Source organism: Acipenser ruthenus, chromosome 55 (assembly GCF_902713425.1).
Source record: "Acipenser ruthenus chromosome 55, fAciRut3.2 maternal haplotype, whole genome shotgun sequence".
Lineage (NCBI taxonomy): Eukaryota > Metazoa > Chordata > Actinopteri > Acipenseriformes > Acipenseridae > Acipenser > Acipenser ruthenus.
Window position 1 is genome coordinate 1,283,150 of NC_081243.1, and position 24,498 is coordinate 1,307,647.

The following is a 24,498-nucleotide window of genomic DNA, read 5'->3' on the forward strand; positions in this document are numbered from 1 at the left end:
TTTATTTAAAGAAATTACTTTTTTTGTTTTTATTATTCACAACATGATTTTTGGTAGTTACAAGCAATGGGAGGCCTCTGATTGGCTCAGCTCAGCCAGCCCCCGCCCCCTGGGTTCGTTTCAGCCCCGCCCACCCCGTCAGGGTTTTGAGGGAGGAGCGTCATTGGCAGGGGTGAAAACGCGCGACAGGTGGATCAGCCAGTCAGAAGCCTCGGTTTCACACTGACGGATTCCTTATGGTTTTGGAACAAGCTGCTCAATTCTTGTTCCAAAAACCAGGAAAAGGTGTATATATATATATTTTTTTTAAGTTGACGAAACCAGAGATTTTTTTTTAAATTAAATTACACATTTTGTTTCCCAAGCACATTATACTTATTAAAACAAAACAAACAAATAAATGCATAAAATAAAAAATAATACTCAAATTTAGGAAAAATCTACAATCTTTCATCACCTTCACCTTTAAGCAAATTGATAATTCAGCAAAAGTATATTATATAAATCACACACAAACCAGAATTTTGCCTCCACTTATTATTAAACTGTGAAGCCCATGAGATGCCATTATATTAGTCTACATTAATCTGTACTGCAGATAATAGGAATGGATATTATTATTGACCAGTGCCCAAAGTATCCAAATGAATCACTCCCATTTAGCAGTGCCATGGAGGCCAGGACTTCCAGTTCACACTCGGAGCGTCGATGACAAAGAGTCTGAAACCTTCGCTTCAATGAAGAACGCCTTTGTATATTTTGGACGCTGGTTAAAAATAAACCCTGACAAAAAGTTGCAGCCTTTAATTAAAAAGTTTGTATTACCCAATTATTATTATTACAATACAATTTGAGATGCTCTGTTACAAATTTCACCCGCGTTCGCAAGCTTAAAGGCATCAAGTCAAGGCAACGTCAGGCTGTCAACGCCTTCAACCCTTCTCCCCTTCCCTCTCAATCAACATACAATGAGAAATTAGCTGAATAAATCGCTCCAAACTTCACACACAATCAACGCAGGCGATTACTGCAAATATGTAAATTGTACAAGTTATGAAAAAGGTATGGCAAGCCACTTCAAGACAGAACACACTCCTGGGGATCAGAGAGGCGCCCTTCTTGTAAAGGGTAGGTAGGTAGGAAGGGGGCACATTGAGGGGAATGCCCTTTGTGTAGGGTACATGTTAAGACACTGCCAATATATTTTACACACAAACACCTCAATCTCAAACTACTTTCACTAAATTCAATCTAATCGGTTCCAAGCAGCTGGTTGATCTCAGAACTTTGTCAAGTCGGATCCCAGTGATTCAGCCTCAACAACATGACTAGGTAACCCATGGTAACCCATTCCATACCCTCACCACTCTCTTTCTCTGTGTCTTCAAAAGAAACGCTGGAAGAAACTTCATAAATTCAACAGCAAGCGTTTCCACTAGAAGTCTCTCTCAGCGTCTTCAATAGAAACACTAAAAGAAACTTCATAAATTCAACAGCAAGCGTTTCCACTAGAAGTCTCTCTCAGCGTCTTCAATAGAAACACTAAAAGAAACTTCATAAATTCAACGGCAAACTTTTTCGACAATGAAAAAGACTGCTGGTGGAAACGTTCAGCCATTGAATTGATTACGTTTGATAGCCGGTGATTCTGTTGAAATCCTGCGTTTCAGTTAAAAGTGTCGGTCCCCCCCCCTCATCTTCCCTCCCACCGAGAAAAAGGAAGAATTTTTGGTCTGTTGCTCTCAACCCTGAAGGCTGAACAGGGTGGAAAAATGAGGGGCGGAAAACCTGACCAAGAGATTATACACATCATTGAAAGAAAAGAAAGAACGAACGAGTGAGCGAGATACCAGAAGAGGGCAGTCTGTATTACTGCAAGGCTGGAGTCTGGGGCTGTGTCTGTCTGTGTGTTTCTATGCTGGGTTGTGCATCAGCCGGTGTGTGTGTGTGTCCATGCTGTGTCTATGTCAGGGCTGGGGCTGGTGTTGCTGTCTGTCTGTCTCGGTGTGTGTGTCTCTATGCCAGTGCCTCAGGGCTGGGGGTGGTGGTGGTGGTGCCCTCCTGCCCCCCTGCCCCTGCCCCCCGGGGGGTCACCTCGATGATTCGGGGCTTGTCGATGATGCGGGCGCTGCGGTTCCCCTTCTCCACGATGCCGATGATCCAGGCCTGGTGACCCTCTCCGTACTTCGGGGACTTGATCTCAGCACAGAACCGAGCCGCCTGCTCCCGGGGCAGGCAGACCAGCAGGCCTCCTGAGAGAGAGAAAGACACACACACACACACAATACAGAGAGGAGATATTACAATACAATGAGAGAGAGAGACAGACAGAGAGAGAGCGAGAGCGAGAGAGAGAGCGAGAGCGAGAGAGATGGCACAATACAATAATACTCCTGACTGGCAGTGTCTCAGTGTGTCTATGGTATGGTAGTGTCTCACTGTGTGTTTATGGCAGTGTCTCAGTGTGTGCGTGCGTGTGTGGCAGTGTCTCACTGTGTGTATGGTAATCTCTCTCTCTCTCTCTCTCTCTCTCTCTCTCTCACCCGATGTCTCGGCAGAGCTCCCCTGCACTAATCCAAACATGCTCCCGCAGGCCTTGCTGATGGCAGCCATCTTGGCGATGATGGGCAGGTTGTGGATGACGAAGGCCACGTCGCAGCGCTGCTGCTGCGCCAGGTTCTGGGCGTGGCCCAGGATTCCAAACCCCGTGATGTCAGTGGCAGCGTGGGCATTGAAGGTGTGCATCAGACCAGCCGCTGAGAGAGAGAGGAAGGAGAACAATTAGTGTGAAGGAATAATGAATATGAAATAGCCTATACTGCACACTGACTCAGGGATGGATAAAAGACTCCTATTGCATAGCAGCTTAACCCGTTCCAGGCTTTACTACCAGCTTGATTAGCCACAGTGTGTGGAGGTAACAAGCTCAGGTGTGTCTTATTAAAAACTCAGAGTGAAACCAGGAATGGGTCAAACTGCTGTGCAACGGGAGTCTTATTCCCATCCTTGCTGACTACTGTGTAAACACTAGATTAACTCTCCCAGCTCACCTCCCTCTCATCCCACTCTCCCCTCACCCAGCTCATCCCCCTCTCACCTGTCCTGTTAAGCATCGCCATGTTGTACATCGCCTCTTGGTAAGCCAGCTCCACATCTTCCTTTGAAACCACCAGCTTGATCTTGTTCCACTTCTCTGGCTGACAGAGAAACAGACAGGAGAGGCAGATTCAGACAGACAGACAGAGAGGCAGTAGTTATTTTTCCCTCTGGTCAGTGGAAGAAGGGGGAGAGTCTGCTTACAATGTCTATCCACTGGTGAGCATTGACAGCAACCTGAGTACCAAGAGGCTTTGTGAGGACCAGCACATCACCAGGAACTGCATTGTCCGGCCTGGGAGAGGAGAGAGAGCAGGGTTAGTGGAACTACAAGAGACCGAGTCAAGCAGACCAGCGTTTGGGCTCCAGTGCCTACATCAGTGTTATTGAAACTACAAGAGACTGAGTCAAGCAGACCAGCGTTTGGGCTCTAGTGCCTACATCAGTGTTATTGAAACTAGAAGAGACCGAGTCAAGCAGACCAGCGTTTGGGCTCCAGTGCCTTCATCAGTGTTATTGAAACTAGAAGAGACAGAGTCAAGCAGACTAGCGTTTGGGCTCCAGTGCCTTCATCAGTGTTATTGAAACTAGAAGAGACAGAGTCAAGCAGACTAGCGTTTGGGCTCTAGTGCCTTCATCAGTGTTACTACTGAGGTTATGTGTGAGTGTTGATCTGGGTTCAGTGTTATTTCTGAGGTGGATCTGGTTGAGTGACTCACATGATGAACTCGCTGGGCTGGCACACCACAGTGGCGACCCCCCCGATGATGATCCAGGGGTTCAGGACAGTCTGCCCCCCCGTCACCGAGGTGCCCCCCTCCTCTGCGGCGTCCCGGAAACCACGCATCATCAGCGGCATCACCTTCTCGCGCTCCTGGGGGAGCAGGGGGTGTCAGTTCAGGGAAGAGAGAAGTGAAGCTTCACATGAACATAAAGCAATTTATAATGAAAGTTCAGAATGTTTCAGACAGCAGGTCCTTCAGCTAGATGCAGTGCAAATTAATATAGACAAATGCACACACACACAGAAAAATACAGGGCGATTCATAACTCACATAACATTGTTGGATCACGTGTGTGAGTGTTTGTATGCATGCCTCTGTGTGTGCATTTGTTTCAGTGTATGTCAGTCACACTGTCTATCAGTGTGTCAGTCACAGTGTCAGTCAGTGTGTCTGTCACAGGTGTGTCAGTGTGTCCCTCACCTTGTCGCTCATTCTCTGGCTAACACTCAGCAGCATCAGCATGTTGTCGCACTCTGTGATCCCCATGGCGTACAGGTCACTCAGCACGTTGGCACAGGCGATGCGCCCCTATCAAACACACAGGGAATGAGATCAAACACACACACACACAGGGAATGCGATCACAAACCCTCTCCCTCACCTCCCTGCTCTCCCACCCCTCCCTGCTCTCACCATCATGTAGGGGTCCTCCACTAGGGGGTAGAAGAAGTCGGTGGTCTGAACCAGAGACAGGCTGCCGTGCCGCAAGGGGGTCACACATGAATCCATCCCAATCCCTGAGAGAGAGAGAGAGAGGAGAGTGTGAGATACACACAGGAGAAGACCGTGCGAGATACACACACAATAGACAAAATAAGGTCCAGTCTATAACCTTGCAGCGTGGCAAACCAACCAATCAGAAGCTAGACTGGCACTCCAACCCACTTTATTACAATCACGTCCACATGGTATATACCAGGGTCCTTGCTTCTGTACAAAATCATTGAATATGATATAATAAATTACTGCACTACACAAATTTTATACAGGATACTAATGCGATAATGATAAAGGCAGGGACACGTGCATTGTTTTTTCCCCCCAACATTAGACCACAGAGCTTTCATTCAAAGTCCACGTTGCCAGTTTTATAAAATAATTACATTTTAACACAGCTTGTCAAAGCCAGTTAAAAAAAAAAAAAAAAAAAAAAGAAAAAATTGTACTTTAACACAAATATAATCTGTTTTGTACTACCTTGTATTTAAGACCCTTTTAAATGCCCCAATACGCAGCAGTTTACATGTTATTTCTGAACAAGTTAATCAAACCACCGTTCATTATTTTTTCAAGACAAATCTACACGATTTTAATTCGACTAATTAAAACTCAACACTATTATTACTAAACTAAAAACTATATCGAAATACGGGTATCTATAATGTGTGTGTGTGTGTGTGTGTGATTTGACAGCAGTACAACCGTTTGCAATTCATATTTATTTTTTTTTCCTTTACAAAACAAACAATTTTAAATGAAACACAAAATCGTGTCACTGTACAGGGAATAATACCAATATACAACGGTGAGTAAATAACTGCTTTAATACGCGCAGTAACGCTTCAGGGCAGGTTACCGCCTATATTACAACTAGACAGATAACATAAGTGTATTTTAATGTTATTTTCTTCTCTTTCTCTGCAGTTTTACCGAGCTTGTTGGAGGGTTGTTGATGTTGTTGTTGCTGCTGATAGTGCCCGTCTTGGCCGGGCTGCTGCCCCGCCGCTCCGTGCAGCTCGGCGGCCGCGGATTCCGGCTCCAGTACCCGCAGGAGTTTGAGCAGAGCCTCCTGCGGGACCTTACACCCTCATCCCTTGAGGTCGGAGAAGGACGTGAGTCTGAAGCCGCTGTCTAGTCCGTGTTCTTCGGGCTCGAAAGGACGGTGCCCGCCCGGGGAGAAACCCAAGGCAGTGCCGGGAGTCAAAAGCGTATCGGTCTGCGGCGCTGGAGAGGAGGCGGAGGACATTTTCCTCTGGTTTATATATTTGTGTCAATAAATAAGGTATTCGCGCGTTTTGTCTATTTTTTTTTTTTTTACTTAATTATCGTTATTTATCAATTAAAAAAAAATAATTAACTGCGGTAATTTACGAGGTTTCGTCGCGATACGACCGTTAAAAACAACAAAGAAAAAAAAAAAATTCAAATTCTGACGGCGCGCGCGCACCACCGGTTCGGAAGAGTCTAAACCGCGGCGGGAGAGGGGGCGTTGTAATAATAATAATTATTATGATTTCGTTTTTATTTATCAAGAGTAATTCGTTTATCTACAGCGTGTAGCCTTTATTCAAATCAGTCGAGGTTATTATTTTTTTTTTATAATAAGTCGTGATTTTTACCGTCTTTCGTGTGACATCCATACAGACGTAACGCCCTTCTTTGAAAATGTCTCTTGCCGATGTGCGAGTTTTCTCAAATATGTCGTTACCTTAGCGACACAAGCGACATTTCTTAAATTAAAAACTGTACACGTTTCCAAAACCTACTGGATATATTTTGTGTTTCAATATTAATTTTATAAGCAGTTCGCTCCCTGTTTAATGGGACCATACCCGTGCCAACCATAGATATTTGTGTTGTGATTAGTCCACGTTATAATATCTTCACACCTGTACCATGATAATAATAATAATAATAATAATAATAATAATAATAATAATAATAGCTATATACATTCAATAGCAATAGGGAACACTGATAATGTTATTTTACTAGTATTGACAACAAATTCATGATGTTTTACAAAAATGACGTACCCTCTCGCTTTTGGAAAAAAACCTTTTAAATGATAAAATCCATCCGACAAGATTTCGACTCGACTGACAATTCACTTTCTTTACATAACTTTCCACTAATCCTTTAACAACCACGTGGGTCACTTGATTCTTATATATATATATATATAGGTGAAAGGCTAAACGTCATATGCACGAATGCGGTTTTTTTTATTAAAAATATCACGACAGCTAAACCTTTCTGCATTGTAAAGCACAGAGGTGTCTGGTAAAGCATAGGGAAGCATTGTAAAGCACAGAGAGGTCTGGTAAAGCATAGGGAAGCATTGTAAAGCACAGAGAGGTCTGGTAAAGCATAGGGAAGCATTGTAAAGCACAGAGAGGTCTGGTAAAGCATAGGGAAGCATTGTAAAGCACAGAGAGGTCTGGTAAAGCATAGGGAAGCATTGTAAAGCACAGAGAGGTGTGGTAAAGCATAGGGAAGCATTGTAAAGCACAGAGAGGTGTGGTAAAGCATAGGGAAGCATTGGAAAGCACAGAGAGGTCTGGTAAAGCATAGGGAAGCATTGTAAAGCACAGAGAGGTCTGGTAAAGCATAGGGAAGCATTGTAAAGCACAGAGAGGTCTGGTAAAGCATAGGGAAGCATTGTAAAGCACAGAGAGGTCTGGTAAAGCATAGGGAAGCATTGTAAAGCACAGAGAGGTGTGGTAAAGCATAGGGAAGCATTGTAAAGCACAGAGAGGTCTGGTAAAGCATAGGGAAGCATTGTAAAGCACAGAGAGGTCTGGTAAAGCATAGGGAAGCATTGTAAAGCACAGAGAGGTCTGGTAAAGCATAGGGAAGCATTGTAAAGCACAGAGAGGTCTGGTAAAGCATAGGGAAGCATTGTAAAGCACAGAGAGGTGTGGTAAAGCATAGAGAAGCATTGTAAAGCACAGAGAGGTCTGGTAAAGCATAGGGAAGCATTGTAAAGCACAGAGAGGTCTGGTAAAGCATAGGGAAGCATTGTAAAGCACAGAGAGGTCTGGTAAAGCATAGGGAAGCATTGTAAAGCACAGAGAGGTCTGGTAAAGCATAGGGAAGCATTGTAAAGCACAGAGAGGTCTGGTAAAGCATAGGGAAGCATTGTAAAGCACAGAGAGGTCTGGTAAAGCATAGAGAAGCATTGTAAAGCACAGAGAGGTCTGGTAAAGCATAGGGAAGCATTGTAAAGCACAGAGAGGTCTGGTAAAGCATATGGAAGCATTGTAAAGCACAGAGAGGTCTGGTAAAGCACAGGGAAGCATTGTAAAGCACAGAGAGGTGTGGTAAAGCATAGGGAAGCATTGTAAAGCACAGAGAGGTCTGGTAAAGCATAGGGAAGAATTGTAAAGCACAGAGAGGTCTGGTAAAGCATAGGGAAGCATTGTAAAGCACAGAGAGGTGTGGTAAAGCATAGGGATGCATTGTAAAGCACAGAGAGGTGTGGTAAAGCATAGGGAAGCATTGTAAAGCACAGAGAGGTCTGGTAAAGCATAGGGAAGCATTGTAAAGCACAGAGAGGTCTGGTAAAGCATAGGGAAGCATTGTAAAGCACAGAGAGGTCTGGTAAAGCATAGGGATGCATTGTAAAGCACAGAGAGGGATGGGAAAGCATAGGGAAGCATTGTAAAGCACAGAGAGGTCTGGTAAAGCATAGGGAAGCATTGTAAAGCACAGAGAGGTCTGGTAAAGCATAGGGAAGCATTGTACAGCACAGAGAGGTCTGGTGAAGCATAGGGAAGCATTGTAAAGCACAGAGAGGTCTGGTAAAGCATAGGGAAGCATTGTAAAGCACAGAGAGGTCTGGTAAAGCATAGGGAAGCATTGTAAAGCACAGAGAGGTGTGGTAAAGCATAGGGAAGCATTGTAAAGCACAGAGAGGTCTGGTAAAGCATAGGGAAGCATTGTAAAGCACAGAGAGGTGTGGTAAAGCATAGGGAAGCATTGTAAAGCACAGAGAGGTCTGGTAAAGCATAGGGAAGCATTGTAAAGCACAGAGAGGTCTGGTAAAGCATAGGGAAGCATTGTAAAGCACAGAGAGGTGTGGTAAAGCATAGGGAAGCATTGTAAAGCACAGAGAGGTCTGGTAAAGCATATTAAAAAAACAAATCATGGTAAACTATGCTATACAATAATAATAATAATAATAATAATAATAATAATAATAATAATAATAATAATAATAATAAAAACACAAGGAGTTTCAGTATAACATTATTTTTATTCCATCAACAGCACAGTGTTCTGGTTTAAATTTGTTCAATTGAGGTAAAAAATAAATTAAAAAAATAACTGAATTCGTAACTCCTCCCTAAATTCCCACCTGGCCTCAGTCAGTCTGGGTGCAGTACCCCCCTGGTCTAAAGCTGTATAGTGTTGTTGGCACAAATGGCATTACTCTCCATCAGCCCTCCTCCTCCTCACTCAAGCCTCTGGCCAGGGGTTCAAGCTTGTTTTGGGCTGCCTCCCTCCCCTCTCTCAAGCCTGTATGGAGTTCTTTGCGCTGAAGGCCAGGTAATAGATGAGAACTCCGACAGCAGCAGCCACAACCTCAGTGGAGACCCAGGGCCCGTTCCACGCACCCTGAATCAATCAATACACAGCGATCAATATCCAGCAACACACACACACAATGATCAACCACCAACACACACACACACACACAATGATCAACCACCAACACACACACACACACACACACACACACACAATGATCAACCACCAACACACACACACACACACAATGATCAACCACCAACACACACACACACACACACACACAATGATCAACCACCAACACACACACACACACACACACACACACACACACAGCGATCAACCAGCAACACACCCACACACACACAATGATCAACCACCAACCCACACACACACACACACACACACACAATGATCAACCACCAACACACACACACACACACAATGATCAACCACCAACACACACACACACACACAATGATCAACCACCAACACACACACACACACACACACACACACACACACAATGATCAACCACCAACCCACACACACACACACAATGATCAACCACCAACACACACACACACACACACACACACACACAATGATCAACCACCAACCCACACACACACACACAATGATCAACCACCAACACACACACACACACACACACACACACACACACACACACACAATGATCAACCACCAACACACACACACACACACACACACACACACACACAATGATCAACCACCAACCCACACACACAATGATCAACCACCAACACACACACACACACACACACACACACACAATGATCAACCACCAACACACACACACACACACAGCGATCAACCAGCAACACACACACACACACACACACACACAATGATCAACCACCAACACACACACACACAATGATCAACCACCAACACACACACACACACACACACACACACACAATGATCAACCACCAACACACACACACACACACAATGATCAACCACCAACACACACACACACACACACACACACACACAATGATCAACCACCAACCCCCACACACACACACACACACACACAATGATCAACCACCAACCCACACACACACACACACACACACACACACACACAATGATCAACCACCAACACACACACACACACACAATGATCAACCACCAACACACACACACACACACACACACACACAATGATCAACCACCAACCCACACACACACAGCGCTCAACCAGCAACACACACACAGCGCTCAACCAGCAACACACACACACACACACACACACACACAGCGATCAACCAGCAACACACACACACACACACACACACAGCGATCAACCAGCAACACACACACACACACACAGCGATCAACCAGCAACACACACACACACACACAGCGATCAACCACCAACCCACACACACACACACACAATGATCAACCACCAACCCACACACACACACACACACACACACACACACACACACAGCGATCAACCAGCAACACACACACACACAATGATCAACCACCAACCCACACACACACACACACACACACACACACACACAGTGATCAACCAGCAACACACACACAGCGCTCAACCAGCAACACACACACACACACACAGCGATCAACCACCAACCCACACACACACACACACAATGATCAACCACCAACCCACACACACACACACACACACACACACACACACACACACAGCGATCAACCAGCAACACACACACACACAATGATCAACCACCAACCCACACACACACACACACACACAGCGATCAACCAGCAACACACACACACACACACACAGCGATCAACCAGCAACCCACACACACACACACACACAGCGATCAACCAGCAACCCACACACACACACACACACACACACACAGCGATCAACCACCAACCCACACACACACACACAGCGATCAACCAGCAACCCACACACACACACAGCGATCAACCACCAACCCACACACACACACACACAGCGATCAACCAGCAACACACACACACACACTGTGATCAACCACCAACACACACACTGCGATACACTGCCTATGATATTCCTGTGGGATCGCCTCTCCTGTATATTCTTGTGGAAGCCTCTCCCTCACTCACCCTGTGATCCACGTTGACTGAGAAGAGTGGCTTGATGGCAGAGACATCTTCATTGTTCCTCTGAGCCTGAGAGAGAGAGAGAGAGAACAGAGTTACTCAATGTCAGACCCATACGAGATACTATCAGTCCAGCAGCAACTACACTTACAATTGTACCCAAGTATGCACACTCACAGTCAGGGGAGACCCTCGGGGACCCCTGCGCTCCCCTGACTGTGTGACTCCCCCTGCGCACCACGCGGCCGTGCCTTTACCAGGGGAGACTCTCGGGGACCCCTGCGCTCCCCTGACTGTGTGACTCCCCCCTGCGCACCACGCGACCGTGCCTTTACCAGGGGGAGACCCTCGGGGACCCCTGCGCTCCCCTGACTGTGTGACTCCCCCCTGCACAGCACACGGCCGTGCCTTTACCAGGGGAGACCCTCGGGAACCCCTGCGCTCCCCTGACTGTGTGACTCCCCCCTGCACACCACGCGGCCGTGCCTTTACCAGGAGACACCCTCGGGGACCCCTGCGCTTTGAATTACCCCTCCTCTCTCCGTTTCGTAAGACACAATCCCTTTAATGTATAACCGAATCTCAATGCCAGGCCCCTCCTCACCTTGCGCAGAGCGCTGTACGACTCTTCGTCTAAAAACTTCACCTCATAGGGGCCCGATCTAGCGTTCTTGTGCTCTACGCTCCAGGAGACCTGAAACAGAGAGGAGCATGGGATACTGGAGGACTGGAAACACAGGACTAGGAAGGTTAACACCCGACACACCACAGATTAGCCGACATAAAAAATACCTGATAACGACCCACATCCTGACCTCTGGTGACTGGAAATTGCTTTCCGTTGATATCAGCGTAGAGCACAACATTCTGGGGGGGGTTGGAAGAGAGGTTAATTAAAAAATGAACCGTTCTGTCATTACTAATATACTGTACAATGATGGGAATTGCACAGCAGCGTTGCCCAGTCCAGGTTTTACTACCAGCTTGATCAGCCCCCAGTGTGTCTAGGCAACAAGCTCAGGTGTGTCTTATTATTAAACTCCTAGTGAAACCAGGACTGGATCACACCGCTGTGCAGCGGGAGTCTGATTCCCAGCTCGGTGCACCTGGTGCATTTAAAATGAACCCTTCGCGGGTCTGACCTGTGCTCCGTTCTTGCAGCTCAAGGAGATTTCCACGATGAAGACTGACTCGGAGGCGATGACAGCGTCCGAGGTGCTGTAGTAGGAGGGGGAGATAGTGGGGTCCACGCAGGTCTCCCCTAAAAACAGGGCAGAGAGGGAGCGAGAGGGAGAGACAGAGAGAGAGAGAAAGAAAGAGAGAGGAGTGAGGGAGAGAGACAGAGAGAGGAGTGAGGGAGGGAGAGAGAGAGAAAGAAAGAGAGAGAGAGGGAGGGAGGGAGAGAGAAAGAGAGGGAGGGAGAGAGAAAGAGAAAGAGGAGTGAGGGAGAGAGAGAAAGAAAGGGAGGGAGAGAAAGAGAGAGAGGAGTGAGGGAGAGAGAGAAAGAAAGAGAGAGGAGTGAGGGAGGGAGAGAGAGAAAGAGGGAGGGAGAGGGAGAGAGAGAAAGAGAGGAGTGAGGGAGAGAGAGAGAAAGAAAGAGAGGAGTGAGGGAGAGAGAGAAAGAGAGGGAGAGAGAAAGAAAGAGAGGGAGGGAGAGAAAGAGAGAGGAGTGAGGGAGGGAGAGGGAGAGAGAAAGAAAGGGAGGGAGAGAAAGAGAGAGGAGTGAGGGAGGGAGAGAGAAAGAAAGAGAGAGGAGTGAGGGAGGGAGAGAGAGAAAGAGGGAGGGAGAGGGAGAGAGAGAAAGAGAGGAGTGAGGGAGAGAGAGAGAAAGAAAGAGGGAGAGAGAGAGAAAGAAAGAGAGGAGTGAGGGAGAGAGAGAAAGAGAGGGAGAGAGAAAGAAAGAGAGGGAGGGAGAGAAAGAGAGAGGAGTGAGGGAGGGAGAGGGAGAGAGAAAGAAAGGGAGGGAGAGAAAGAGAGAGGAGTGAGGGAGGGAGAGGGAGAGAGAAAGAAAGGGAGGGAGAGAAAGAGAGAGGAGTGAGGGAGGGAGAGGGAGAGAGAAAGAGAGAGGAGTGAGGGAGGGAGAGGGAGAGAGAAAGAAAGGGAGGGAGAGAAAGAGAGAGGAGTGAGGGAGGGAGAGAGAAAGAAAGAGAGAGGAATAGTTATTTATTGTGGACGTTTGGAGAAATGTTAAACGGGTCGTGCTGTTAATAAGTGGTTGTGGGTTTACTCGTGTAAATCGGGTTACAATCAACGCATCTGACCTGCCGGAGATACGCGATACAGACGATAACTCAGCAACATACAGAAACATATTACAACAACGACAATAATAATAATAATAATAATAATAATAATAATAATAATAATAATAATAATAATAATAAATTAAAGTGCAATAAGCCAACGCATTACAGTACAACTCACAATACAATGGGGTCCGTACATTTATCAAAATAAAACACACATTTTTATATATCTACCGTTTAAAACTAAAAAGAAACTAATTCAATAGTTTTTTTTATTTTATTTCGCGAGTAACTTACAAGTACCAATGCTATGTGGCGTAATGTTATGCGCTATTAAATTAAGGTACGTTTGTTTGAAAATAAAAAAACACATTTCTTTCAGAGACAGAAACAAAATATACGGACGGTAGTTCAACACAGAACCGTTTAATTCATAGACTCGGTTCATTTAGAAAGGGATTTTAATTTGGTTTTAATGTATGTATTTCAATACAGACACACACTCGTAATAATAATAAGGAAACTTCAACAAAAATAAAACATACATATATATATATATATATATATATTACCAGTACACGTGGAGATAGTGACCAGAACGATTAAGGCAGCGATTTTGTTCATTTTTTTGTTTTGTTTTGTAATTTTGTTTGATATTTTTCTCTCTCAGTTCTTGTCCCGACTTCGCCGACAGAAAAAAGACCAACTCAGCGTTCATTCCGCACTGCCACCTGGGATAGAAGCGGACTGCACCCTCCAGAGAGACGTCACCGCTCCCCCCGCCCCCCGGCTGAATGTACACAGCGGCGCCCGGTGGTCATCTGCTGCTATCACATGTTTAAAAAAATAAAATAAAACCCCTGCAAGGCAATAGCGACGCCTGGTGGTAACACGCTGGTATCACAGGTTTCAAATCGCACTTCACATTTTCCTATATATCTGGAAAAAACGGTTATGCAATTATCTGAGTCAAAGGTATGTAGAAGGTGTCTGTCTGCCTGTCTGTGTGTGTTAGTGTGTGTGTATGTGTGGGTGTTAGTTTGTGTGTGTCTGAGAGTGTGTGTCTGTGTGTATGTGTGTCAGTGTGTGTGTGTGTCAGTGTGTGTCTCCGTGTGTCAGTGTGTGTGTGTGTGTGTGTGTGTGTGTGTGTGTATGTCAGTATGTGTGTGTGTGTGAGTGTGTGTGTGTGTGTGCTCGGAGTGACGCAGTCGGAGTCCACGGAGGGCAGTCACCCTGTTTACTCTCACTGTGTTTGTGACAGAGTGACGCAGACAGAGGGGGGGTGTCTTGTGAAATGTGTGTCTGTGTGTTAACTTCAAACCCTACAGAGTTGGAACAGCTTCACACTATATACTCTGCAGCTCTCCGTGGTCTGACATGTTTATTAATATACTTTAACATCTCTTGTCTGCTTGACTCTGTCTCTTCTAGTTTCAATCACACTGATGAAGGCGCTAGAGCCCAAACGCTGGTCTGCTTGACTCTGTCTCTTCTAGTTTCAATAACACTGATGAAGGCACTGGAGCCCAAACGCTGGTCTGCTTGACTTGGTCTCTTCTAGTTTCAATAACACTGATGAAGGCACTGGAGCCCAAACGCTGGTCTGCTTGACTCGGTCTCTTCTAGTTTCAATAACACTGATGAAGGCACTAGAGCCCAAACGCTGGTCTGCTTGACTCGGTCTCTTCTAGTTTCAATAACACTGATGAAGGCACTAGAGCCCAAACGCTGGTCTGCTTGACTCGGTCTCTTCTAGTTTCAATAACACTGATGAAGGCACTAGAGCCCAAACGCTGGTCTGCTTGACTCGGTCTCTTCTAGTTTCAATAACACTGATGAAGGCGCTAGAGCCCAAACGCTGGTCTGCTTGACTCTGTCTCTTCTAGTTTCAGTAACACTGATGAAGGCACTAGAGCCCAAACGCTGGTCTGCTTGACTCGGTCTCTTCTAGTTTCAATAACACTGATGAAGGCACTAGAGCCCAAACGCTGGTCTGCTTGACTCGGTCTCTTCTAGTTTCAATAACACTGATGAAGGCACTGGAGCCCAAACGCTGGTCTGCTTGACTCGGTCTCTTCTAGTTTCAATAACACTGATGAAGGCACTAGAGCCCAAACGCTGGTCTGCTTGACTCGGTCTCTTCTAGTTTCAATAACACTGATGAAGGCGCTAGAGCCCAAACGCTGGTCTGCTTGACTCTGTCTCTTCTAGTTTCAGTAACACTGATGAAGGCACTGGATCCCAAACGCTTAACATACCGGTAATCTGGTCCAGAGCGTCACAGTTGTGGTCAACCAATCACAGCCCCTCTGCTGTCAAACCTCTGTCCTTTCTGGCCAATCAGAGCCCAGTATTCAGGCCGAGCCCTCGTTCTGAGTTGATTAGTGACAGATCTGCGGGTTTAAAAAAGTCACCCAAACCGGTCACTTATTGAAACCAACTTCCAGGAGAAAGGAGATAGACACAGAGATAGAAAAAGCTGCTGAAAAAGACCAACTGAATTCTAAAAGTGGGCTTGCCTGGGAGTATTAAAAACAAGTCTGCAAGATTTAAAACAATAATAATAATAATAATAATAATAATAATAATAATAATAATAATAATATATTTATTTCGTTATTTTTGTTTCATTTATTTGTCAGAAATTGTAAAAAAAATCTCAAGAACTTCTGATAAAAACAGATTTTTTTTTTTTTTTTTTTGAATAGATTGATTTTTCAATCTGTTTGGCCGCACCAGAGAAAGTAGAGACACAACTAAACAGACAGGTGAGTGTGCTGCTGTTAATATCTTTATTGTAGAAACACTGGGAAAAACTGAATACATACAGTGACACATGTTTGGGCTGGAAGTCTTTCTCAGTGTCTTTAAAGAAAGGCTTCTAGTGGAAACGTTTGTCATTGAATTTATGAAGTATGTCTAGTATTTTATTTCAGTGTAATAAAGTACAGTGAAAGCATTGTAAAGCACAGAGAGGTATGGTAAAGCATAGGGAAGCATTGTAAAGCACAGAGAGGTCTGGTAAAGCATAGGGAAGCATTGTAAAGCACAGAGAGGTCTGGTAAAGCATAGGGAAGCATTGTAAAGCACAGAGAGGTCTGGTAAAGCATAGGGAAGCATTGTAAAGCACAGAGAGGTCTGGTAAAGCATAGGGAAGCATTGTAAAACACAGAGAGGTCTGGTAAAGCATAGGGAAGCATTGTAAAACACAGAGAGGTGTGGTAAAGCATAGGGAAGCATTGTAAAGCACAGAGAGGTGTGGTAAAGCATAGGGAAGCATTGTAAAGCACAGAGAGGTCTGGTAAAGCATAGGGAAGCATTGTAAAGCACAGAGAGGTCTGGTAAAGCATAGGGAAGCATTGTAAAGCACAGAGAGGTCTGGTACAGCATAGGGAAGCATTGTAAAGCACAGAGAGGTCTGGTAAAGCATAGGGAAGCATTGTAAAGCACAGAGAGGTCTGGTAAAGCATAGGGAAGCATTGTAAAGCACAGAGAGGTCTGGTAAAGCATAGGGAAGCATTGTAAAGCACAGAGAGGTCTGGTAAAGCATAGGGAAGCATTGTAAAGCACAGAGAGGTCTGGTAAAGCATAGGGAAGCATTGTAAAGCACAGAGAGGTCTGGTAAAGCATAGGGAAGCATTGTAAAGCACAGAGAGGTCTGGTAAAGCATAGGGAAGCATTGTAAAGCACAGAGAGGTCTGGTAAAGCATAGGGAAGCATTGTAAAGCACAGAGAGGTCTGGTAAAGCATAGGGAAGCATTGTAAAGCACAGAGAGGTCTGGTAAAGCATAGGGAAGCATTGTAAAGCACAGAGAGGTCTGGTAAAGCATAGGGAAGCATTGTAAAGCACAGAGAGGTCTGGTAAAGCATAGGGAAGCATTGTAAAGCACAGAGAGGTCTGGTAAAGCATAGGGAAGCATTGTAAAGCACAGAGAGGTCTGGTAAAGCATAGGGAAGCATTGTAAAGCACAGAGAGGTGTGGTAAAGCATAGGGAAGCATTGTAAAGCACAGAGAGGTGTGGTAAAGCATAGGGAAGCATTGTAAAGCACAGAGAGGTCTGGTAAAGCATAGGGAAGCATTGTAAAGCACAGAGAGGTCTGGTAAAGCATAGGGAAGCATTGTAAAGCACAGAGAGGTCTGGTAAAGCATAGGGAAGCATTGTAAAGCACAGAGAGGTCTGGTAAAGCATAGGGAAGCATTGTAAAACACAGAGAGGTGTGGTAAAGCATAGGGAAGCATTGTAAAGCACAGAGAGGTCTGGTAAAGCATAGGGAAGCATTGTAAAGCACAGAGAGGTCTGGTAAAGCACAGGGAAGCATTGTAAAGCACAGAGAGGTGTGGTAAAGCATAGGGAAGCATTGTAAAGCACAGAGAGGTCTGGTAAAGCATAGGGAAGCATTGTAAAGCACAGAGAGGTATGGTAAAGCATAGGGAAGCATTGTAAAGCACAGAGAGGTCTGGTACAGCATAGGGAAGCATTGTAAAGCACAGAGAGGTCTGGTAAAGCATAGGGAAGCATTGTAAAGCACAGAGAGGTCTGGTAAAGCATAGGGAAGCATTGTAAAGCACAGAGAGGTCTGGTAAAGCATAGGGAAGCATTGTAAAGCACAGAGAGGTCTGGTAAAGCATAGGGAAGCATTGTAAAGCACAGAGAGGTCTGGTAAAGCATAGGGAAGCATTGTAAAGCACAGAGAGGTCTGGTAAAGCATAGGGAAGCATTGTAAAGCACAGAGAGGTCTGGTAAAGCATAGGGAAGCATTGTAAAGCACAGAGAGGTCTGGTAAAGCATAGGGAAGCATTGTAAAGCACAGAGAGGTCTGGTAAAGCATAGGGAAGCATTGTAAAGCACAGAGAGGTCTGGTAAAGCATAGGGAAGCATTGTAAAGCACAGAGAGGTCTGGTAAAGCATAGGGAAGCATTGTAAAGCACAGAGAGGTCTGGTAAAGCATAGGGAAGCATTGTAAAGCACAGAGAGGTCTGGTAAAGCATAGGGAAGCATTGTAAAGCACAGAGAGGTCTGGTAAAGCATAGGGAAGCATTGTAAAGCACAGAGAGGTGTGGTAAAGCATAGGGAAGCATTGTAAAGCACAGAGAGGTCTGGTAAAGCATAGGGAAGCATTGTAAAGCACAGAGAGGTGTGGTAAAGCATAGGGAAGCATTGTACAGCACAGAGAGGTCTGGTAAAGCATAGTGAAGCATTGTAAAGCACAGAGAGGTCTGGTAAAGCATAGTGAAGCATTGTAAAGCACAGCGAGGTCTGGTAAAGCATAGGGAAGCATTGTAAAGCACAGAGAGGTCTGGTAAAGCATAGGGAAGCATTGTAAAGCACAGAGAGGTGTGGTAAAGCATAGGGAAGCATTGTAAAGCACAGAGAGGTCTGGTAAAGCATAGGGAAGCATTGTAAAGCACAGAGAGGTCTGGTAAAGCATAGAGAAGCATTGTAAAGCACAGAGAGGTCTGGTAAAGCATAGGGAAGCATTGTAAAGCACAGAGAGGTCTGGTAAAGCATAGGGAAGCATTGTAAAGCACAGAGAGGTCTGGTAAAGCATAGGGAAGCATTGTAAAGCACAGAGAGGTCTGGTAAAGCATAGGGAAGCATTGTAAAGCACAGAGAGGTCTGGTAAAGCATATTAATAAATCATTCAATAAATAAACGTGCTTCTCTTTGTGTAGGTGTTTCTTGACCCTGATCTGATCGATTGATTGATTGATTGATTGATTGATTGATTGATTGATCCCCGGCTCTCGCTCCGATGCTGTTGCCGGCTGATCGCCGCTCCCTCTCCTCTCTGGGCTCCCCTCCTGCCTCCTCCCCAGAGTCAGACAGCCTGCCTCCCACCCCCTCTCCCAACAGCGCCCTGGGATTCCGGGCTGCAGACGCCTGGGAATATTCCAGGAATGTTTGGGATTCCGGGAACGTCGGATTGCATGGGAAAAACACTTACCACCATCTCCAGCAATGTTGGCTGCCACACCCCAGCGACCCCTTCCATTTCAGCTACCCTGAAGCTTCCTGCACCCCGCCAGCCCCCCTCCCTCCCTCCTCCTCCTCCTCCTCCTCCTCCTCCTCAGTGTTTTCCTCCCCTTCCCCCTCCCCTCCTCCCCCTCCTCTCTCCTTTCAGCCCACACTGGAAGAGATCGAAGAATTCCTGCAGGAGAACATGAATAATAACGACAACACAGCAGGCAAAGACGACAAGAGAGTCGAGATCGCCGGAACGAGGATGGGAGAAGCAGAGGAGGAGGATGGAGGAGGGGGCGGGCGTGGGGAGGGAGAGGAAGGAGACACCAGCCCCTCCCCTCCTGCAGCGGACGGCGCCCCCTGTGGGCAGGCTGTGCTCCTGCTACTCCAGCCTCTGCCCTCCGGAGCGCTCGGCATCAGCCAGCTCCTGCTGAACATCGAGGGGCAGAACTTCGCGCTGGTGCCCCAGACACCCGCCCCCGCCCCCCCAGGCAGGCAGTTTGTCCGGATAGCGGCTCGGCCCTTGGATGCGGGCGCCCGGTCCCCCCCGCCCCCCCCCGCCCCCCTCCCCCCCGGCCTCGCTGCGACTCCACGGCTGCTCCTTCCCTGGCTGCAGGAAGGTCTACAGGAAGAGAAGCCATTTGAAGGCTCACGTGAGGCGCCACACGGGGGAGAAGCCTTTCACCTGCAGCTGGGCTGGCTGTGACTGGAGGTGAGTGAGAGGGAGGCGGGGGAAAACAGATCTGTACTCATAGTAACAGACGGACGAGCACCACAAACTCAGAGAGGCAGTCTAAGCTCATCCCTCACTTTCTTTCAATCCGCCCTCTCTCTCTCTCTCTCCCGTCTCACCCTCCCCCCTCTCTCTCTCACTCCCCTGTCTCACCTCTCTCCCTTTCTCTCTGTCACTCCCCTGTCTCACCCCCTCCCCCCTCTCTCTCACTCTCCTGTCTCACCTCCTCTCTCTCTCACTCCCCTGTCTCACCCCCTCACTCTCTCTCTCTCACTCCCCTGTCTCACCCCCTCCCCCTCTCTCTCACTCCCCTGTCTCACCCCCTCCCCCTCTCTCTCTCACTCCCCTGTCTCACCCCCTCCCTCTCTCTCATTCCCGTCTCACCCCCTCCCTCTCTCTCTCACTCCCCTGTCTCACCCCCTCCCTCTCACTCCCCTGTCTAACCCCCTCCCTCTCTCTCACTCCCGTCTCACCCCCACCCCCCTCTCTCTCACTCCCCTCTCTCTCTCACTCCCTTGTCTCACCCCTCCCTCTCTCTCTCACTCCCCTGTCTCACCCCTCCCTCTCTCTCTCACTCCCCTGTCTCACCCCCTCCCTCTCTCTCTCTCTCACTCCCCTGTCTCACCCCCCCCTCTCTCTCTCTCCCCAGGTTCTCTCGCTCGGACGAGCTGTCTCGTCACAGGCGCAGTCACTCCGGGGTGAAGCCCTATCAGTGCCGGATGTGTGAGAAAAGATTCGCTCGCAGCGACCACCTGAGCAAACACAGCAAGGTGCACCGCCACCACCCGGGCACAGAGACACACAGAGACACAGAGACACGCTGAGACACACAGAGACACGTGACTGAGACATGCTGAGACACGCGGAGACCACCTGAGCAAACACAGCAAGGTGCACCGCCACCACCCGGGCACAGAGACACGAGGAGACCACTGACCAGCCAAACTAATTTCACTTGTGTTCGCAACAGCCCGATTGGAAGGAATATAAACAGTGTGTCTATGGAGCGTCTGCCTCATTCTGTGAGTGAGAGTGAGAGAGAGTGAGAGAGTGAGAGTGAGAGTGAGAGAGTGAGAGTGAGGGTTTTATATAGAATGTCTTTGTATTCAGTGGGAATCATATGCATGTTACTGTTTATTTCAAAACGAATAAACTTGGAAAATATTCTACTGTGGAGTAGTGGTCAGGGCTCTGGACTCTTGACCGGAGGGTCGTGGGTTCAATCCCCGGTGGGGGACACTGCTGTTGTACCCTTGAGCAAGGTACTTTACCTAGATTGCTCCAGTAAAAACCCCAACTGTATAAATGGGTAATTGTATGTAAAAATAATGTGATATCTTGTAACAATTGTAAGTCGCCCTGGATAAGGGTGTCTGCTAAGAAATAAATAATAATAATAATAATAATTTGACTGAGGAAGGGTTGTTTAATCTTCATTCATCCACATTGTGTCAAACTAAAACCTTCATCAGTGTCATTGAAACTAGAAGAGACCGAGTCAAGCAGACCAGCGTTTGGGCTCCAGTGCCTTCATCAGTGTTATTAAAACTAGAAGAGACCGAGTCAAGCAGACCAGCGTTTGGGCTCCAGTGCCTTCATCAGTGTTATTGAAACTAGAAGAGACCGAGTCAAGCAGACCAGCGTTTGGGCTCTAGTGCCTTCATCAGTGTTATTGAAACTAGAAGAGACCGAGTCAAGCAGACCAGCGTTTGGGCTCTAGTGCCTTCATCAGTGTTATTGAAACTAAAAGAGACCGAGTCAAGCAGACCAGCGTTTGGGCTCTAGTGCCTTCATCAGTGTTATTGAAACTAGAAGAGACCGAGTCAAGCAGACCAGCGTTTGGGCTCCAGTGCCTTCATCAGTGTTATTGAAACTAGAAGAGACCGAGTCAAGCAGACCAGCGTTTGGGCTCTAGAGCCTTCATCAGTGTTATTGAAACTAGAAGAGACCGAGTCAAGCAGACCAGCGTTTGGGCTCTAGAGCCTTCATCAGTGTTATTGAAACTAGAAGAGACCGAGTCAAGCAGACCAGCGTTTGGGCTCCAGTGCCTTCATCAGTGTTATTGAAACTAGAAGAGACCGAGTCAAGCAGACCAGCGTTTGGGCTCCAGTGCCTTCATCAGTGTTATTGAAACTAGAAGAGACTGAGTCAAGCAGACCAGCGTTTGGGCTCCAGTGCCTCATCGGTGTTGTTGAGGTAAGTTGATGAATATTTGCTCTCTTGTGTTGACAGCGCTGGCACGGAGAAGCGTCTCATGACGTATTTGTTAAATGGGTAGTTTTGTGTTTGTTTTTTTCTGACAGAAGTGTTTTGCAATGTTCCCAGGGTGACTTATTAACCATGTGAGGTCCAGGCTGGTCAGACTGAACGGGATAAATATTTGATGCTCGTCCTGGATTGCTATTGGCTCAGATATCAGAGAGATACACCGAGCAGCGGCTCCAGGGTTGGGCCTGGTTCGCTGGCTCTGCAAAGGGATTCCATCAGGAATGCGCACATTGACACTGTTATGGCGGGTGTTCTCTAATGTTCTGTCCAGCTCTTGTGTGTGTCTCAGTGTCAGCGTGTGTCAGTGTGTGTGTCTCAGTGCTGGGTGTCTCAGTGTGAGTGTGTCTCAGTGTGATTATGTCTCAGTTTTTGTGAGAGCAGACACAAGACATGAGAGGCTGTCTGTCTGTTTGTCTGTCTGTCAAACTGAACATCAGAGAGCAGACACAAGACATGAGAGGCTGTCTGTCTGTCTGTCAAACTGAACATCAGAGAGCAGACACAAGACATGCGAGGCTGTCTGTCTGTTTAACTGATCATCAGAGAGCAGACACAAGACGTGAGAGGCTGTCTGTCTGTCTGTCTGTCTGTCAGGAACGAGAGGCTGGTGAATTAGCCGTCTGTCTGTCTGTCCGCACAACCCAGCACCCCAGATTGGAACCCAGGCCTCCAGAGAAAGGCGAAAGGCAGGAATGAGAGGCTGGTGAATTAGCTCACTGTCTGTCTGTCTGTCTGTCTGTCTGTCTGTCTGTCTGTCTGTCTGTCTGTCAGGAACGAGAGGCTGGTGAATTAGCTCAGTCTGTCTGTGTGTCTGTCTGTCTGTCTGTCTGTCTGTCTGTCTGTCAGGAACGAGAGGCTGGTGAATTAGCTCACTGTCTGTCTGTCTGTCTGTGTGTCTGTCTCTGTCTGTCTGTGTGTCTGTCTCTGTCTGTCTGTGTGTCTGTCTCTGTCTGTCTGTGTGTCTGTCTATCTGTCTGTCTGTCTGTCAGGAACGAGAGGCTGGTGAATTAGCTCACTGTCTGTCTGTCTGTCTGTCTGTCTGTCTGTCTATCTGTCTGTCTGTCTGTCTGTCTGTCAGGAACGAGAGGCTGGTGAATTAGCTCTCTGTCTGTCTGTCTGTCTGTCTGTCTGTCTGTCTGTCTGTCAGGAACGAGAGGCTGGCGTTTTGATTTTGCAGTGTCTAATTTCTTTGCCCAGTTTGAAGTTCTCTGTTTGTGTGAGAGAGGATCAAAAGTCCACAATGTCCCTTTAATGTAGAAAACAAGTGAAAGGTGAAAGCGAGGGGGGGTGGGTGCAAAGTTCAAATGCCGCAACATTCCGTACGCTCTGAAAAAGAACAAAAAGCAACAACACAGAGAAACAGTTATTATTGAGCACAGTCTGTGTGCTTCACCGTGCAGAATAAATTCAACTCGGGAGAAGCCAGCTTGTTTTATTACAGAACAGTCTTTATTTTTCTCCGGTTACAAAAAAAAAAACTGTACAAACAGAAAAAAAAAGTACATATAGTACAATTATTTATAACTTAAAAAAAAAACAATTAAAGGACAATTAAAGAAAGTTAACAGTTTTGAAGCCTGGACTCTCAGAATCTCCGGCACACACTGTTCACACTTCCTAGGCGAGGGAGTGTCAGTCAACAGGAGAAGCAGCAGCCGATTGGTTAATGACAGCCCCGAAAGGGGGCGGGGACAATGTCACACCCCAGGGGAACCTGGGAAGTGTGACACTATCTGAAAGTACGGTTTGCAAACCAAGTGTTTTAAAATAAAATTAGATTAGAACACTTTTTATTTATTTATTTTAATTTAAAAGGCGCGGTTTCGCTTTCCTTTAAAAAGAGACCAGGGGCTCCGACTATTGCAATACTGTGCACCTCTCTCAATACACACGAAACATACAAACATGAGACCGAAACATGAACACAACGGACTAGCATGACAGCTATCATTGTTCATCGGCTTCAAACACAGAAACACAAAGAGCTGAGGACAGCATCTAGCAGAGCG

At 46.7% G+C, this 24,498-nt stretch overlaps 4 protein-coding genes across 4 annotated transcripts in view; 1 reads left to right on the top strand and 3 right to left on the bottom strand.

Moving 5' to 3' along the window:
• Positions 1-6,034, bottom strand: LOC117401598 (selenide, water dikinase 1-like). Its single transcript, XM_059017130.1, has 8 exons — positions 5,532-6,034; positions 4,515-4,618; positions 4,302-4,409; positions 3,816-3,970; positions 3,301-3,391; positions 3,098-3,197; positions 2,544-2,756; positions 1-2,252 (listed from the first exon to the last, which is right to left on the bottom strand). Exons 2-8 carry the CDS (start codon positions 4,608-4,610, stop codon positions 2,017-2,019), a joined length of 999 nt encoding a protein of 332 aa, XP_058873113.1. The 5' UTR covers positions 4,611-4,618; positions 5,532-6,034; the 3' UTR covers positions 1-2,016.
• A 2,805-nt stretch (positions 6,035-8,839) lies between these two features.
• LOC117401782 (translocon-associated protein subunit delta-like) lies at positions 8,840-14,262 on the bottom strand. Its single transcript, XM_034002630.3, has 6 exons — positions 14,098-14,262; positions 12,422-12,540; positions 12,072-12,146; positions 11,884-11,973; positions 11,283-11,348; positions 8,840-9,221 (listed from the first exon to the last, which is right to left on the bottom strand). The coding sequence occupies exons 1-6, from the start codon at positions 14,147-14,149 to the stop codon at positions 9,117-9,119; spliced, it is 507 nt and encodes a 168-aa protein (XP_033858521.3). The 5' UTR covers positions 14,150-14,262; the 3' UTR covers positions 8,840-9,116.
• A 5,694-nt stretch (positions 14,263-19,956) lies between these two features.
• LOC131723403 (Krueppel-like factor 15) lies at positions 19,957-21,615 on the top strand. Its single transcript, XM_059017160.1, has 2 exons — positions 19,957-20,200; positions 20,871-21,615. The coding sequence occupies exons 1-2, from the start codon at positions 20,016-20,018 to the stop codon at positions 21,043-21,045; spliced, it is 360 nt and encodes a 119-aa protein (XP_058873143.1). The 5' UTR covers positions 19,957-20,015; the 3' UTR covers positions 21,046-21,615.
• Positions 21,616-24,310: 2,695 nt separating this feature from the next.
• Positions 24,311-24,498, bottom strand: part of LOC117401604 (dynamin-1-like protein) — an 18,028-nt gene continuing 17,840 nt past the window's right edge. The window contains exon 17 of the mRNA XM_059017138.1: positions 24,311-24,498. This exon is cut by the window's right edge and continues 236 nt beyond it. The gene's annotated coding sequence lies outside the window, so the exon portion shown is untranslated.

What these genes read in the sequence shown, in the direction of transcription:
- LOC117401598 (XM_059017130.1), bottom strand. Translation starts at nt 4,610, where the DNA reads ATGGATTCATGTGTGACCCCCTTGCGGCACGGCAGCCTGTCTCTGGTT. An exon ending in CTCACCAGTGGATAGACATT is followed by an intron (nt 3,198 to 3,300) that starts GTAAGCAGACTC and finishes TTTCTCTGTCAG; the next exon opens with CCAGAGAAGTGGAACAAGAT. An exon ending in GAGCTCTGCCGAGACATCGG is followed by an intron (nt 2,253 to 2,543) that starts GTGAGAGAGAGA and finishes TCTCTCTCTCAG; the next exon opens with GAGGCCTGCTGGTCTGCCTG.
- LOC131723403 (XM_059017160.1), top strand. Translation starts at nt 20,016, where the DNA reads ATGCGGGCGCCCGGTCCCCCCCGCCCCCCCCCGCCCCCCTCCCCCCCG. An exon ending in TGGGCTGGCTGTGACTGGAG is followed by an intron (nt 20,201 to 20,870) that starts GTGAGTGAGAGG and finishes CTCTCTCCCCAG; the next exon opens with GTTCTCTCGCTCGGACGAGC.
- LOC117401782 (XM_034002630.3), bottom strand. Translation starts at nt 14,149, where the DNA reads ATGAACAAAATCGCTGCCTTAATCGTTCTGGTCACTATCTCCACGTGT. An exon ending in AGGATGTGGGTCGTTATCAG is followed by an intron (nt 11,974 to 12,071) that starts GTATTTTTTATG and finishes TCTCTGTTTCAG; the next exon opens with GTCTCCTGGAGCGTAGAGCA. An exon ending in CGTACAGCGCTCTGCGCAAG is followed by an intron (nt 11,349 to 11,883) that starts GTGAGGAGGGGC and finishes TCTCTCTCTCAG; the next exon opens with GCTCAGAGGAACAATGAAGA.